At 37.9% G+C, this 18139-nt stretch overlaps 1 protein-coding gene across 1 annotated transcript in view; it reads left to right on the top strand.

Moving 5' to 3' along the window:
* The window catches only part of LOC126260454 (dynein axonemal heavy chain 6), a 1163459-nt gene that overhangs the window by 199149 nt on the left and 946171 nt on the right, over window positions 1-18139 (top strand). Inside the window, exon 9 of the mRNA XM_049957783.1 lies at window positions 16450-16616. Coding sequence (XP_049813740.1) covers window positions 16450-16616 — 167 coding nt within the window. The remainder of the gene's footprint in view (window positions 1-16449; window positions 16617-18139) is intronic.

Below are 18139 nucleotides of genomic sequence, written 5' to 3'. Positions count from 1 at the left end.
ATGCTGCAGCTCAATTTCACTCTTGACAGCTGGCAACAATAGTAAATCGGGGAGATGTCATACCGGGGCATAAAGTTTTTGAAAATTTCATTCCATGTACTCAGGTGGATAGTAACTATGCATTGCAAACAGGTGCATGACCAATATACGTAGGTGTCCACATTTGAGAGTGAACCTATAGTTGGGCTCGATGAATTGCTCAACATTTGAATAAGAGTGATGCAGCTATTCAGTGATGCTGGCAGGAATGAGTGAACCATGGCTGAACACTGTGCCAAGAAGGAAACGGTCGACCTAGAGAGATGACGGAATATGAGGACTGAGCAGTCGTGAGAGAGGCACTCAGAGGTCTGGATTCAACATAATCATCAATCCAACATGCAACTGATGATTCAATGACCATGAGGACCAGTAATAGATGGCTAACAGATAAGGAGCTGAGCTCAAGGAGCCTCTGACTCATGCTGACTCATGCTGTTGACCTCTGTACAGTGATGTGCAGTGGTGTCTGGCACATTTTCCCTGGTATCTCAGTGATTGGAGTAGAATTGTTTTCAGTGATGAGTCCCCCATCAAAATGATCCCCAATGACCGTCAAAGATGTGCCTGGAGATGCCCTGAAGAGCAGTGGGATACCAATCTGATTGTCACCCATCATATGGCCTGACAAACAGGAGTAGTGGTCTGGGTTGCCACTTAATTTGTCATCTGCAGTGACCTTACAGCACAGTGGTACATTGATATCCTCTGCACCATTTGGTTTGCCCCAAATGGCAAGCCATCTTGTGCTTATGTTTCAGCAAGATAATGCTCACTTACACACAGCAAGATTCTCTATTGCTTGTCTTCATGCTTGCCAAACTGTACCTTGACCAGCAAGGTCACTGGATCTCTCCCCAGTTGAGAACTTTGGGGCATTATGGGCAGGTCCCTCCAACCAGCTCAGAATTTAACAATCTTAACTGCCAACTGGACAGAATTTGCCATGATATCACTCAGGGGGACATTCAACAGGTCTGTCAATCAGTGCCAACCTGAACAACTGCTTGCATAAAGGCTAGAGGAGAACCAACATGCTATTGACTAGTTCAATTTGTGAAGCTCTTTCTCTTGAATTGTAATAATTTTTTTGTCTGCACATGTATGTCACATCTACCAACTCTGTCCCATTCAGATAATTCCTTCATGATGTGTCATTTTGTTTGTCTTAGAGTGTACAACAGATGGACTGATATGATGAATCTTGCCAATGTCTACATTTACGGACAGTACAGCACAGTTTTTATAGAAGAACAAGGAAAAACTGTAGATCTATGGCAAATGTAATGCAAAATAAATAAAAAAATTTCCACCATCCAGCAGCAGTCCATCATAGGAAGGATTTTGTGTTGCTGGAAGTGTGTTATGCTTTTATCAGGAGTTGCATTCCATGTGGAATTGCATGTGCGGCGGTTGTAATTGACATGGCCACAACTACGGGTTGTAACAAAAGTAGCATGCAATCATGTGTGTCGTGGCTGTTATGGAGTGTGTAATGCAGGCAAGAAGGAAGGAACATAAGAGAAAGAAACAGACAGGCAATAGAGAGCAGCTAGATAAAGAAGGCAGTAATGAAGGATGGACAACACAAGGTTTGGATGGAAGGGAACCACTAGGTGATATAATTATGTACAGAAAGTTCTGGTTGACAATTATGAATTACTTAGCAATAAAGAAGATGCTTCACTGAAAGGCAGAAGTGTGTGTCATTGATAGGTACATGAACAAAAGGTACAGAGCTTTGTTAGCTTTAGGGATGAACTTCCTTTATCAAGCTTGTAGGAAAAACATGCACACAAATACACACACACACTCATTCACATGCACACGCCTGTGCTCAGTCAACTGCTAGTTCTTCCCTGGCCCACAGTGAGTGTACTGAGGTGAGGTAAGATTGCATGGTGGGGTGGTGTTGAGGGATGAAAAGAGGCAGGAGGCAGGCAGGGAGAGGGTTGGGAGAAGCAGCTCCAGGGAGAGTCCACAGACTAGTGCGTGAAGTAGCAGCACTAGCTGACACGAATTAGGTGGGGGTACTGGATATGGTGTACACACACACACACACACACACACACACACACACACACACACACACACACATACAGAGACTGTTGGGAGAGGCTGTGGGGGACAGTGAGTTACCTTAGGCTTAGGTCAGGGAGTTTATGGGAGTGAAGGATGTGCACAGCATTTTACGTTGATATGACAACCAACCAGCTGTCAACTAGAATAAATGGCCTCTACCAAACTCTTGTCAAAAACAAGATGGACCACCCAATAGCACACCATGAAGGAGAGCACAACATACAAGATTTCAATGGCAACTTCACAAACTGTGCCATCTGGATCCTCCCCACCACCACCAGTTTTTCTGAGCTGCACAGATGGGAGCTATCCTTACAGCACACAATCGTAATAAGGGGATGATTATGACTGGTCAGATATGACAGGTTCCTTAAAGAAGAAACTAGTTGCATCTGATATATATTAACATTCGGCCATGCGGTAACACCACAGTGGCGTCTTGTGCAAAATAGCAGTCAACGGTTGGCAAAACCACAGTGGTGTTGTGAGCATAGTATCACGCAGCGGCCGGCGACAGCACTGTAGTATCTTTGGCATTCTTTTGGTGTTTTGTTTAAGTAACATGTTACACACGTCAACAGATTTTTTGTTTTTACATGTACTTGTGCTCTTTCATCATGGCAGACAAAAGAGAGGATTCGATTATTTATGATGAATTTATGGATGTCTATGACATTCTAGATGACTTGGCCAGTTGGGAAGAAGACATTGGATATCGGAAAAATGAAAGTGAAGCAGAATCATCAGAAGATAGTGAAATATGTACAAGAAGAATTTGGTGAATGCTACGGTTGCCAACTGAGTCAATGAATCAGACAAAAAAGATAGTGCACAGTGGTCAGACTTTGATTTACTGAGGACCAATAATATAAATTTGAAGGATTTTCGGGTCCAAACATATTTCCCAAAGATACACAGAGCATCGAGTGTATCATCGAATTATATATTGGGAACAATCTATTTGAATATATTGGTGATGAAACCAACAAGTACTACAGTCAAAATAGCAATAGAAGAAAACTGGATTCTTTAAAAAAAAAAAAAAAAAAACAAGCCAGATTTGTCGATGTTATGGGTCCCAAACTTAGGAAAAAAATAAAAAAAAAAAAAACAAAGGATCCACCATTATTGCTCAACGAATCCATTGATAGACACACTGATATCTCGCAAAATGATGTCCCGCAACCCATTCAGACAAATATTATAATTTTTACATTGTTTCAACAGCAACAATAAACTGGATAATGCCGACCAGGTTTACAAAGTGTAATTTGTAACTGATTATTTTTCCAAAAAGTTTAAATAAACATATATCTGATACAAAATTTTTTTTGTATATTTACATATGTATATTTTCGAAATTTCATAAAAGTTGGGGAACAGGGTTGAGAACTTAAGAGAACTAACAATGAACTAATGATGAGATTAGTAACACTTAACCATTTTTAATCTCCCGATAATCCCAAGAATGGCGGGCGACAAGCCAAGTAATCCGAATTAGAGCTGACGACACCAAGCGAATCAATTTGTATGAGACATGCAGATGGCAAAAGTGTTAAGTTTCAGTTGTAAAGAAAAGGTAATCATATTTGATTATATAGGGGTATTAATGACATTAACAGAACTAATGATTTTAAAATTGATATGGTTGTTTTACTTTGAAAGGAAAATGAGGATAATAATAAAGAATAATCCCACAAAAAATAGCAAACCAAGAATAGATGGAGTAGATTAATAATTAACTAATGAGAATAAAAAAGTAAACATGATTAATGCTTAAGTACTTGTTGTATAATTGAAAAGAATGCTTTTTCTTGTGATAGGTGAATTAGATAGTGTAGAATATACACTTACTCATTTATATGGGCAGCATATGTGAGTGTACAGAATTTGGGAGAAATGAATTCTGAAATTGTATCATTACCATTAGAGTTGCAAAATTTTCTATACCCTTGGCATGTATAACTGAGCAAGGGTGTAACCAGTTAGTTTTGTGAGTGTTCTAATAATAATTAAATGAGACCAAAGCAGTCTCAAAAGATGTTATTTGAATGTAGGTAATATCCTGCACAAGTTCAATTATTTGTTTTATTACTAACTTCTCTTGTAGGTATAGAATGGGAAGTTCTGGCAGAATTTAAATAATTTGGGAGCAAAGGTAACTCCTCACTGAATAGCAGAGATGTTGAGTCTTTGGCAGGCACATAAAAAAAGACTTCCATTCCACTCTCCCCCCCTCCACACACACACACACACACACACACACACACACACACACGTACAACTACATTGTACTGGCTGAACACAATACCAGACTGAAGTTCTGCAGGTAGTTTGGGGTGAGGGGTTCTGTTACATGGAATGAACAACAGAGAAGGGTAAGCAGGGAGTGAGTAAAGGGATGTGAACAAGAGAGTGATGAGATGGATAGAGGCAGCAGATTTACAGGATGGGAATGCGGGATGGAGAGGCAGCAGGTGCATGGAATAAAAATGTGATACATCAGCACCAGTGAATTTGTGCAGTGCAGAATGACAAGGATGAAGAGGACTGGAATGGTAGAGGTACAGATCATGGGAAGGGGAGATTGGGAAATGTGTGAGCATGTAGGATGAGTGAATTTAGGGTGAAATGATAATTAAATGGACACCCTAGCTGCAAAGAGGCATTGATATACCTCATAGGAGACATGTTGAAAATGTGTGTCCCGACCGGGACTCAAAACCGGAATCTCCTGTTTACGTGGCAGACACTCTATCCATCTGAGCCACTGAAGGCACAGAGGATAGTGCACCTGCAGGGACTTATCCCTTGCATGCTCCCCGTGAGACTCACATTCACAACATGTCCACACCACCACATTCGTAGTGCGCCTAATAGATGTTTGCCCATCATACTCCTTACTCGTGGCAGATTAATCTACCAAGTCCTGTAAGAGTTTGGGCATAGCATGCACATTTGCACAAGAAGGTCAATGGCCGGGAAGCCATATTTTAACTATATACGAAGGTATTATCTCTCCTGAAAGAACAGTTACCATTAATGACCATGCAGCTTTCGCTAGAATGAAATGATAATTAAATGGACACCCTAGCTGCAAAGAGGCGTTGATATACTTCATAGGAGACATGTTGAAATTGTGTGCCCCAACTGGGACTTGAACGTGGGATCTCCCGCTTACATGGCAGATGCTCTACCCATCTGAGCCACCGAGGGTACAGAGGATAGTGCGCCTGCAGGGACTTATCCCTTGCATGCTCCCCATGAGACTCACATTCACAACATGTCCACACCACTACATTCATAGAGCACCTAATAGATGTTTGGGGGAGGTAGTGATCAATGGCAGCAGGCCATGATCATGGGAGTGTTGGTATCAGGAAGGTGGCATCAGTAGTAACAGATAGGGATCCAGGTGGTAATGAGTCAGGGATGGATGAGAGTCAGTAAATGAAGTGATTCATACCTTAAATATGGACTAGGCCACAGAAAATTGTTTGCAAATGTTGGTAGACAAGAGTGGAGAGTCTTTCATTGGAAACACAGTAACCAGCTGCAGTGGGGCGTCCAGGATTGTTGGATTTATGGATTTTGGGAAGCATATGGAGGTGTTTGTATGGGGACTAATGGGTTTGTCAAGGGAGATGGATGTGAGGAAAGATTCTGGAATGGGTCTAATGATTTGAGTAGGATGTAACAGCATCAATTTTGCTTAACATTTCACTGCGGCTTCTGCTCTTTGTTCATTCTTGGGAGTCTAAAAACCTAAAACAATTCAGTGGTGCAAGTGATAAGCATGTCTTTTCCATCACATGTTTGCAAGCTTTAATGTAATGTTTTTGGATATTCCTTATAAACCACAAGTTGTATCATTGTTCCAGTTCAATAAACTCTACTGTCATTTGCCCACTAACAACTAATTGTTCAAGAGATGTCCAACAAGATTACTCATTATATGAGTGGAAGGTTACATGATTTTAAAAAGATGACCCAGCTTTAGGTAGGAAAGGTACTGACAATACTGGCACCAGCACATCTCAAAAAGAGACTCATCTGCCATAGAGTCAAAGTACGCAAATGTTTTGAAACTTATTAAGGCTTCTCTTATGCTGTCCCATGGAAATGTGTACATAGAGAGAAGAGATTCCCTTTCAAATCACATATTAGGAGACAAAAGATTTTTAAACAGTGTTTTGACTATGAGGGATGCTTTGGGACAATATCCCCATTTACTTTCTGTTTCTATTGACTTGCAACTCATTACATATGGATAACAAGCACATGAAAATTATCCTTCTTATGAGGGAGAATACAAAATGAAAAGTAAACTTAAATTAGAAGAAAACAAAGAAAGAAACCAAAGGCATCTTGAAGAGGAGACTAAAAAGAAGAACAACATAAGAAATAAGTTGGCTGTGAGACAGCTGCTCTGAAAGAAAAAAGAGATAAAAGAACCCCAACTGTCTAAGGATAGATGAGAAGGCTTTCTCTCTCAAGCTTCAACTAAACTGAAGAGGGAGAAAAAGATAGAAAGGCAACCAAATTGGCCAAGGGTATGTTTGGGGGTGCACAGATCATGGAAGAAGAAGAAAGTGGGTAAGGAAGGAAGGTGGAAACCATTCAGAAAAATCTTAAATATTTTGTTGATCTTTGTAGAATGCCATTAGTCGTAAAAACATGATGTAGACTTTGTATGTGAGTTCCAGTTTTACCAGTATTGAATTACCAGTAGCGAATTACCAATGTACCTGCATATATTAAAAAAATTGTATGAAGAGAAAAAATGACCATACGGTCCACGATCATAATAGAGAGATTTATTATGGTCTTGACTGGCCTTTTTGGCAGCAGATTACTGAAATAATTTTTCATCTTATAATCACTTTCTTAAAAAATTTTCATCACCTTTTAGTCATCTTTCTCAAACATTTTGTAACCTTACTCATTTTTTGAAATGCCACAGTGATGACTCAACCTAATATTCCTGCATTCAGAATCAACATAATAGTGGTTTGTGTAAAACAACATGAGTACCTCTGACATTGATGTTAATTATTCACCTTCAACCCATGAACTAATTATTCTGGGTAACATCTGACATCAAAATAAAGTATTCAATGCTGTGAAAAATGACTTGGTTGAAATTTACTGTTTCCTATTACCTACAAGACTCAATGAAATTTTGAATTACACACAATGTTTCTGGCTACGAATTTATAACAGTAGTATCTCAAATTATTCAGTGAATGCGAATTTCATGACATCATGCAATGTATACGTAATCTGGGTTTGGGTCCTGGTCCAACAAATTTTCATGTCACAGTTGGGTAATACATCTGTACCCACTACAGCTGATGTCAAGAAATTCGCAGTCAACATGAATAATTTGGTGTAATATTTCATACAGCTGCTGATTGTCAAATCATATGTAATTATATGGTTATAATAAAGGGAAACATTCCACGTAGGAAAAATATATCTAAAAACATAGATGATGTGACTTACCAAATGAAAGTGCTGGCAGGTCGACAGACACACAAACATACACACAAAATTCAAGCTTTCGCAACAAACTGTTGTCTCATCAGGAAAGAGGGAAGGAGAAGGAAAGACGAAAGGATGTGGGTTTTAAGGGAGAGGGTAAGAAGTCATTCCAATCCCGGGAGCGGAAAGACTTACCTTAGGGGGAAAAAAGGACGGGTATACACTCGCACACACACACATATCCATCCACACATATACAGACACAAGCAGACATATTTAAAGACCAAAATGTAATTATAATTATGTAATTATAAAAATACATCCACACTATTTTTCTTCTGCATTGTGATTCCCCTCATTTAATGACTAGGTGCCATATTCCACATCAGAGTGCGTCATATGAAATTAATAATTGGTAAGTAATAATTAACAGTAGTTACCATATTTTACGGACTATAAGATGCTATGAATTATAAAACACACCTTAATTTTTAAGAATTTTTTTAAAATTATATTTTTACCATTTCTTATTATTAAATTGCAAAGCCAGACTAATAAAGATTCTTTGTTTATAAAACCAAACTGGGCTTTAAAATTCTTGAAAATTCTCATATGAACTTTATTCTTCCTCCTGCTCTTAGTCATTATCATTGTCTGCTTCATAAACAAGATGGTCTTATCTGCCGCTGAGAGCATTACTTAGGCTGCACTTCTTGAAAGATTTAACAATAATGTCTTCTCCGACTCCAGATGAAACTATTTTATCCCCTGACACACCTGTTTGATTGTAGGTCATTTGAAAGCTCCCTTCAGCATGAGTTCATGTTGGGTTTCGTCCATCATCTATTTGTTCAATTCCTCTCTCATATATTAGTTTATTTATGGAGACATCAAGTGGTTGCAGTTGTGAAGTAAGCTCTGTATTTACCTGTCTCAATTTCTCTTTCACAGAATTTTTTTAAATGATTACTAAACTGATCTGGCACATAAGAGAACTCTTCTTCAATAAAGCACCTTTCGTCTCTCCCACACTCTGTTAATCCATAATTTTGTTATCAGCCTCATCTATCCAGCCCTTGTCATGTACATAAACAACAACACCTGGTGGTATTCCAGAAGATGTTGGCATCGCTTTTTCACTTGAAAATGATCATTGGATTAACTTTATTACCATCAGTGCAACATGATAGGACAACAGTATAGTGCATGTGTAGGTACCTATAAGATTTATCTGTATAGATAAGCAAGATATATTAATTCATACAGGCACCAGTTGAATGCACCAAAGATATATTAATTCATATTATGACATGTTAATGTATTCTGAGTGGGTGACAGAGGCATTAAAAATGATATACCTTCAGATCTTTTACAACACCTCTCTTGTTTTAATGCATGTAACATAGCTCTTCTGTTCTTATCTTCCATGGTGTACACACGTATATTTGTTCTATATGTGTCTAACAAATAAAAAGTGGATAGCTCATGGAAGAAAAGTCTTTTATTTCTGTGAGCTTCAAGTACACCTGTTCCCCTCTATGGACATCATGACCATTGCAGCAAATCTTCGGATGCTCAAGAATAATCTTCAAGAAGAAGAATGCTGCATCATCATCAGCATTATTGTACTAAGAGAGAGAAGAGGTAATTATCATTAATAGGAAGTGAACTTTTGAAACTAATTATTTCTAGTTCACGTTGCAGAAGATTGCAAGCAGTTCCTATTGTCATGTCCTGCATGGTGTTTGTGTAGAAGAAAACAACTTTACCACTCGACAGCTGCTGATTATAATACCAATGTCATACCTCTTTCTCGCACCAAATTAATTTTATTTTTGTACATGCATTTTTTTCACATGCACTTGTTTTTCTAGTTATAGTTTTAGCAACTTTCATCCCAACAGTTCCATTACTTGGCACATCAAATATAAGACGAGGTTCGTCCATATACGCTATATGGCTTAGTTCCGCACAGGTTTCATTTTGAAGTTGAATAATAAAGCAATAGCAAGATAATCTTACCTCTTCATACTCTTATGGCATTTTCTGAGATATTTTGGTTTTAGTTCGCATGCCAAGTCCATGACGCTTCATAAACCTGTAACATCAACCATCTCCACTCTTAAAGTCTGCTAAGTTCCCCTGTAGCACTGACTTACAAGTGTATATTTGAATCATTTTTGTATTAATTCTGATGCCATTTTGATGGTGTCCTTGGATCCATTTCAATATGTCACCTTCTAGTTTAGGACATTTCGCACTCAATCCTCTATTTGCGCATATAGGCCTCCTCATTTGTTTTCAATTCTTCTTTACTGGCCTACCAATCACAAATTGTTTTTTCTTTTGGTGAAGGGCCAAAATGCCACTTAGCTGCTCTGTTTGTTTGTTCTTCTGCATATGATGTTACTTTCAGTTTATAGCCCACCTCATACGAATAATTTTTATTTTTTCCATTACTAAACTAGATACTAAAAAAAAAATATTGTACTGTTACAACTTGCAATTCAAGTTCACTGGCACTGTAGATTGCAGTGATGCATCTTAGGCTAGACAGTGCTCTGGGTTTGTGATAGTGGGGCTGGAGGGAGAGAGTGTTAGCAAGCTTGTGAATCCCCCCAACTCATGTTCGTCCCATCGGTGCACTGCTGTTGCCTGTTGAATGCATTGTTGCCAGATAGAGACAGGTTTCCTGCAGCATCAAAAATATGGCCATTTTTAAGACTTGTGGGAATTTTAAGTCATCACTGGACATTTTGATATTAATTTCAAGCACAAGACACATCTGAAACTTGGGAGGTGATTTTTTCAAAGAAAGAAGTGTGTCTTATAGTCCGTAAAATATGGTATTACAAAATAAGTGGCAGAAAATGGTACTTGTTCACTTTCAAGTTGAATCAACAACAGGGAAAGATAAACTTACTACATTGATCCATAACATGCTGACGTCCAACTTCATTCAGATCACAGATGACGTAAGCATGTCAAAAACGAGAACACAAACCAATGGCATATTGCGCGGGGACCCATTAAGCCCTTCACTTTTCAATATTGCCACATATGATGTTGGACACATAATAAGACAAGAAACGGAGGAAACGGAGGACGTCAAAATCTACTTATATGCGGACGACATGGTCATTGGATCGAACTCCAGACTCAACCTGAAAAGAGCAACCATTCAACTCAAGAAGAGGGCACAGGAGAACAAAATGGAAATTTACACGGGAAAAACCATAAAGATAACATTATGCAGCAAAGGTCGAGAAGCTGTGGAGGACAGAACATATCTTAGGACGGAACCTCTTATGACAGTCAATAGCTTCAAATGTCTGGGACTGATTCTGAAAACCTGCCAGATCGTTCTGAATACATGTAAAATCTTGAGCAGCAGCTCCCACAAAAGCCATGTTTGACATCAAGGCAATATCCAGACTGTCACTGAAAACAGCCATGGCCTTGTTCGCCTTAAAAATATTTCCCATCAGAGCCTATGGAATAGATCTCATTTGGGAAAAGTTGAGTCTAAAAGACCTAAGGACTCTGGAAGCAGTTAAATCATGCTTCTTGTAAGCCGCCCTAGGTGTTTCGAAATATACAAAGTCGAGGCTAGTATACAAACTTGCCAGGGAACCTTTGTTAATAGAGGAACTGTGTATGAGGCACCCATCCACCGACAACTCGAATTAATTCCTGCATGAAAGAGAGAAGAAGAGAAGGGAATAGCAATGCATGGATACCACCACAAAATATGCAAGAACAAGATTTTCCACGACCCTGGCAGCAAATGTGTGTTTGTGAATTGTGCGACCAACTCCGTGACAGCTGTAAAAGACGAGTAAAATCACTGGTAGAACTCTTTAAATAATAAACAAAGTGAACACTGAGATGTGACGAACAAGATGTGATACCACAAATCTATGAAATTTATGTAACTTATGCACAACTTGTGCACATATATTCTGATAGTGAAATACTTTACAGGAAGGCAGGAATATTTAACTTACAAATGGTGTAGGTAATTTTCTTCATGTGTACTGATTAGCTCACCAAGTTTTTGTATATAGTGAATTGTTGTGCTAACTTTAGCTAACTATAACTTGTGAATGGAGCATCATAATGCATGATTATAGGACATTGTCCAGGGCTAGTGTCAGAAGTAATTTTACACTGCAAAGTTGTCCACTAATTCACAGTTCCTACTATTTGTAAATTAATGGTCTGATAAAATATTTTTATAATATATTTGTAGATTTGCCCTCTACATACAGTGACATCAAACAAAAAGATTGGGATGCAGCAGTGCCTGTCATGATATTTGCATACAAAAAAGCAAAGTACAGCACTAACAGTTTAATGCAGTTTTTCCTGATCCATAGTTGAGAAGCTAAAAGAGAAGTGGATACTGTGTTACCTTTTCATCTTGACAATGCTTGAGACAATTACATCAAATAGCTCGTCACCAGAAGTGATGAAGCAAGACAGTTGGTAAGCACACACACACACGCACACACACACACACACACACACAGAGATAGAAAGAGAGAGATTGGTTGCTTAGAATAACGACCATGAATGTAGTATCTCCAGACATTGATGTGTAAGCTACAACTCTGATGACCCAGTATAGATTCTCACACTGTGCCTGTATTGAGTCTTACATGACTTTTCAGACAATGAGATAAGAATTACAGAGATGTTTACCATCTCCACACCATAAAGCCCTATTCTAGTCTTGGCCAGAGATCAAGAACAGTGGTTCCACCACAAGGAACATGAAGACCTGCCCAATTATTATTATTCCTTGATGTGAGTAATTTGAACAGTGGGGTGACCATGAGGATATGACTACACAACTAAAAATTCTGGGTCAACCAGTCCTGCCAAATAAAAAACCACTAACTAGATACAGATGATACAATACGGGAAACCATAATCCACTCAGGAACAGCGTGTTACTCTTTTTGGGAGGGAGTAGCAGTTATAGCACATGCTGTGTGTTTTTTCTTTGTGGTGTAGCAGCTATAGTCAAATTTAATTCACCTTCTGCTGTTTTTTATCACACAACATTCATAGTTTATAGGAGTTATTTATTTATGGAATATTTTTATTCGCCAGTACATTGTATATTGTTCAAATAGAAGCAACCTCTACCAAGGTAGGCAGTTCAAACGAATCTGCACATTTGACTGTACTCTACATTCATGCCTTCAGTGCAAAGCATTGGTTCTTGTTGATGACCGTACTATCCTAACACATACTTGACTACAGATTCTACGTGAAAGTAGGTCCAGTGTTTGTTAGATCATTTTCAGTTAGTGTTTGGTATGTCACTGTGAGAGGGCAACTGCTGCTACTTTTTGCAGTGTGAGTGTTCATATATCTGAATAACAAAGCTGTGCATTTACCATTTGAGTGTACTGACCACTACAGGAAGGTCTTGGAGGAAATTTCTAAATTCATCTGGTAGGATTCTTTTATAGCTTCACTAAATGCCCCATTACACATAGCTTGCATTTCCTCATATCATGATATGGTAAAATAAATATGATGGATTGGCAACAAAAATTTGCTAAGAGTGCTGTAGACAACATCAAATTACTTCTGGAGCATTAATCAGTCTGGCACTTATGACAAATTCTGTTTTTATTTCTATTAATATTTTTATAGATGTAATCTAAGGTCTCTTTGATTATGTAGTCATTATCATCAGCTATCATCATCATGCAGAGTTTCCAGTCACTGGCTCAGTCTGTTTCAAACATAAGCCTCTCCGTCAACTTCTGTCCTCCTGCCATCTCTTTGTCTCCACTTTGATGCAGTCTCAACCTTTCCTTTGCATGCAGCCCTTAACTCTTTTCAGCCACCAGTCTATTGGTCTTGCTCTTGATCTTTTTCCCGTTCGTGTTGTGTATCTTCCTAGGTATCTCCCATTTGCTTAACATGTTAATACCACATAAGCCTTGATTTGTGCTTCACGAGTTCTTGATCCTTCTATTCCTGACATTGTTCATCTTTTTCTATCCATTACTATTCCTCAAGAATTTCATCTCAGTAGCTTGTATTCTGCTTCTCTCTTTTCCTTTCATTACCGAAGTCTCCAAGGCATATGTAAGGACTGAAACATACTACACCTGATATATAACCCTTTTGCTGTTTTGATGGAGATCCTTGCTCCATATCAGGCTTTTATTCAAGAATACTTCTGTTTGTCTGCCCCTGCTCTTTTATTTCTCTGTCATTTCTTTCATTCTCCTATATTAAGGTTCCCAGATACTCTCAGGTCTCCACCTCCCTCAGTTGTTCTCCACCAACTCTTATTCCAACTTTGACTCTATCATTCTTCCTGGTTGTGATCAGTATTTCACACTTTGCTATATGTCCAGCTGCTCCTTATTTTCCCCTCCTTGCTTCCCTAAATCATCAAATTATGTGCAAACACTATTGCATTCACTTGTCCATCAGTTACTTGTGCGACTCTGGTCATTATCACATTCATCATCACAATGAATAGCGATGGTCAAGGTGCATTTCTCACTTCAAGCCAGTCTTCTGTTCCAGTCAGTCTGATCTCTCTCATCCCACTTCCACGAAGATCACACACCTATTGTACAGTTCTTTTATCCTCCTTATAACCTGCTTTTTTACTCTCTGCTCCCTAGGATTTTCATACCTTGTTTCTACATATTCTATCATAATAGTTTTTCATTGTTTTGAGAGGCCATCAGTAAATCTGTTCCATATTCATAGTGATTTGCTTGTAACTGTCTTACAGTGAAAATTAAATTTACTGCGGACATTCTTATCCTGAACCAATGTCATTCTTCACTCTCCCTTATTTCTGTTTTTGTTTAAATGCATATTTCCAAAACTCTCTAATAAATCTTTGCACAGTTGCTGTTTAGAGTGATTCCCTGAGAGTTTTTCACTCTTATTTTTCTTACTTTTCTTGAAGATCTGGATAGTTATTCCCTTCTTTTAGTCTTCTGGCATTCTCCCTTTCCACAAAATCATCATTTATCAATAGAACCATTGTATCCCCATATGTCCTGCTGCTCCCACCATCTGCACACTCAGCTCATCCAAATCTGATGCCTTCCTTCTCTTCATCTTTCTCAGAGCATTTTCCACTTCTATGTATGTTATGTTTTTCTCTCTCTGCAGTTCCTATTCTTCTTCCTTGATTTCTTCCTCCTCCTCCAAGTCCCATTTCGGTTCAAGAGTTCTTCAAAATACTCCCTCCACATAATTTTGTGTGCCTTCTTATTTTCTACCTCTTGACCACTTTTATTCACCATTCAAACATAGTCCTTCATATCATTCCACCCTTTCCTTTTTACCATCCCATGTAGGACCTTTTTCAAATCTTCACTATCCTCCTCATTATTCTAATCCACTCTTCACTCCATCTTCTTCCCTCCTCTTCCACCAATCTGCTAACTTGACTTTGTCATCTTTCATGTCCGGTACTCTTCTCTTTCTCTCTATCCTATTTTGGACCATACCCTAAAGCCTCAAGTCTTCTTCTGCACTGTATAGTTCATATCTTCATTCCATCTTAATGTTTCCTTCAATCTGTTTTTGTTGTGTGTCCTTCCACATACTACTTCTGCTGCACTTACTGATGTCCTCTTAAATCTACCACATTTCTCCTCCACCATGTTTTGTTCATCAATTGAGAAATTTTTATTCACTTTTTTGAGATACTATAACTTGCTCTCTTCTTCTTTCATTTTCCATACTCTTACATGATCAGCCTGATTTTCTGTCTGTTTCTTATCCATAGCGCCTCCCAGGTTCATTATTAGCAGTCAGTGGTGCAGTCCAAGCCCTCTGATGGTGTTACCTTGATATCATTTCATTACCATAGAGGATATTTGTGTTTTCAACTACTGACTTTATGTAATATTGCATTTAATTATTATTTCATAAAACTATATTGAGGGGCTTGTAGCATCTGTAGGTCATTCTTCCTGTCAACCACTTCAAGGAATTAAAATTAAAACATCCACAAGTTAATAATTCTTACTTTGTCTCTTACAAATAACAAATAAACTGTCAAAATCCTTCATAAAAGTTTTGAACTTACAGATGGCCATCTGTATAATGTAACAATAACAAACAGTGCACTTTTCAGTATTAACTCACAAGCATATGCTTAAAGTTCTGATATGTATAAAGTTTAATTACTGCTGAACTTTTAAATTCATGTGTATTTTTGTGGGAGTGTGTCTCCTTTACTAATATTTCATCCACATGAAAAAGCAGCTAATTATAACCATGTTGTATTCTTTGTGTTTCAGCCTCTTTTTTTCTGCAGTTGCAATAGAAAGTATTTTACCTGTACAACTTGTAAATATAATCACTTACATGCCATACAATTTCTATGTTTGTTGTTTTACAGGTTTCAGACTGACAGATTACATCAATAACTTCAGATCATTCCTAAGATACAATTCATTTACTTTATTTCTTCCTCCCAAAACATTCAGATAAAGGAATCTGATTTCAAATTTCTTTATCTCTGTAAATATTCAGTATAACAAGGGGCTTGATCTTCATTTGATGATGCCTCACATTATTCTCTATATTTTACTTACCACTATTTCTCACAAGGCAAAATTAATTTTTTACAGATCACTTTTTCTGTTCTATGAGCATAAACATATGTTAAGTGTTTTTTGCTGTAGTTAGTTCTGTGTGATCATTTGACCCATTGTTTTATCTCCATTATGAATTTTTAAGTAATTTAGTGAATTAGTGTTTTGTACTTAAAGGAAAAGCGTAAGTCATGCAATTATTTGAAGACTGTATTGTAATGAAGTGAATGTATTTCCCTTGCAGCTACCTCTCTTTATTATTAACCTTCTCATTGATGAGCACACATTACTACTTGATCCTCCTGAGCGTGCCTATATTGAGTCTCTAAGTCAGTTGATGGACTTCTGGGAAGAAACAGTAATAAATATAAACACGTTTCTTCCAGATCCATATTTCAGACCGTTCACTGAGTAAGTTTTGAATTTGTTTATGCTATTCATTAGAAAATCTATTTGTTTCTGGGGAGATAATCTGTTATAATCCAATGAAGTTTGTCAATTTGATGTCCTAGCCATTTTCTTACGGTTCTTCCTGCATTCTTTGTAATGTTATCTTTCTGCCTTTGAATCTTAAAAAAAATCAGCTTTAAACATAATCATAGAGAACTAAGTTATATACAAAAGTAGCTTATTACAGTAAGTAAGTAATAACCATTGAGGATAGTGTGTGATGTTGGAGGGACGAGAGTGGATATAATGACACTGCATATATCCAACAAAGTAATTCATTAAATGATAAATGACTATTTTCCTAACAGTGTACTCACAAACAAGAAGACATATGTTTATTAAAATATAAATGTGGTGCACTGCTGCATTCCTGTTTATCTGTGTTTGTCTTTGCTGTCTGATATTTATTGTGTTAGCAAAACCTTCTGTCAGTACACAGAAGTTTCCTACATCATAAATTTTTTGCTATTATACTGTCTTGTCATTCGCCCATGACTTGGGTTTATTCATGTAGACATTTTTGTGTGTCGTATTACAGTGAAGCATGACAATAGTTTCTACAGAGATGAATAGTCAGTTGTCATCTGCACAAGAAAACCTTTATTTGGTTCACTTTACTGGTTTCAACAGTTCAAACTGTTATCTCCATTAGTGAAACAGGCTCAAATCATTGGTAAGCCAACATCAAAATAAGAATTGGATGGTGGTGTCCTACAAAGGACTGGCAAAAAGTGCAGCGCCTGGGCTTATGTGTTCTTTGTTCAGAAGGTGGTGCATTGTTGCTGTCTTCAATTCCCACCATTTTAGCGGCTTTCTGTCTAACTTGTTTAGGCAAGGAGTGAGTGGCTGCTCTCTTGCACACTATGGGAACTAATGACCTTCTGACATCACATAAAAACATTCTTCAGGATATCCTCTCATTATTATTTGCGTATACGATGAAGGTGTTAATGCAATCAACATCAATCATTCAGAAAAACAAGGCAAGTGGCCAGCGTCTAGTTTTTCTTGAAGTTGAATAAGTAGCGCACATTTCATCTATTGTGTCCACACCTGTTTTGGTCTTATTGTACATTGTTATAATTTCTGGTTTCTTTTCTGCATCAGTATTAGTGTCAGTGGCACTGTCATGATGCAAAGATGAAAGGAGAATAACGTTTTTGCACTTCTTTGGCACATATGAAACTATGGTGATATCCTTTCTGAATCCAAAAAGGCTGCTTCTGAGTTCTAAGATCTCTTGTGCAAACAAAGTCCGGAGGGAACTTCCTCTATTTCTTTCTAAGAGTTCCTACTACTGTAAGTTTCGTTTTCAGGAGCTCTTCAGCTAGTGGTATGGAACAAAACCATTTGTCTAGTGTCACATTGTGTTCTGTACCTTCAAAAGGCCATACAAGTCTATTTACTACCTTCTTAGGCGTGTCTGACAGTGCAAAGGGACCCTCTGTTTCCAAACATAGATTTCCATCCCCAAAGTATACCAT

This window comes from Schistocerca nitens, chromosome 5 (genome assembly GCF_023898315.1).
Source record: "Schistocerca nitens isolate TAMUIC-IGC-003100 chromosome 5, iqSchNite1.1, whole genome shotgun sequence".
Lineage (NCBI taxonomy): Eukaryota > Metazoa > Arthropoda > Insecta > Orthoptera > Acrididae > Schistocerca > Schistocerca nitens.
This window is presented reverse-complemented; position numbering and strand designations above follow the sequence as displayed.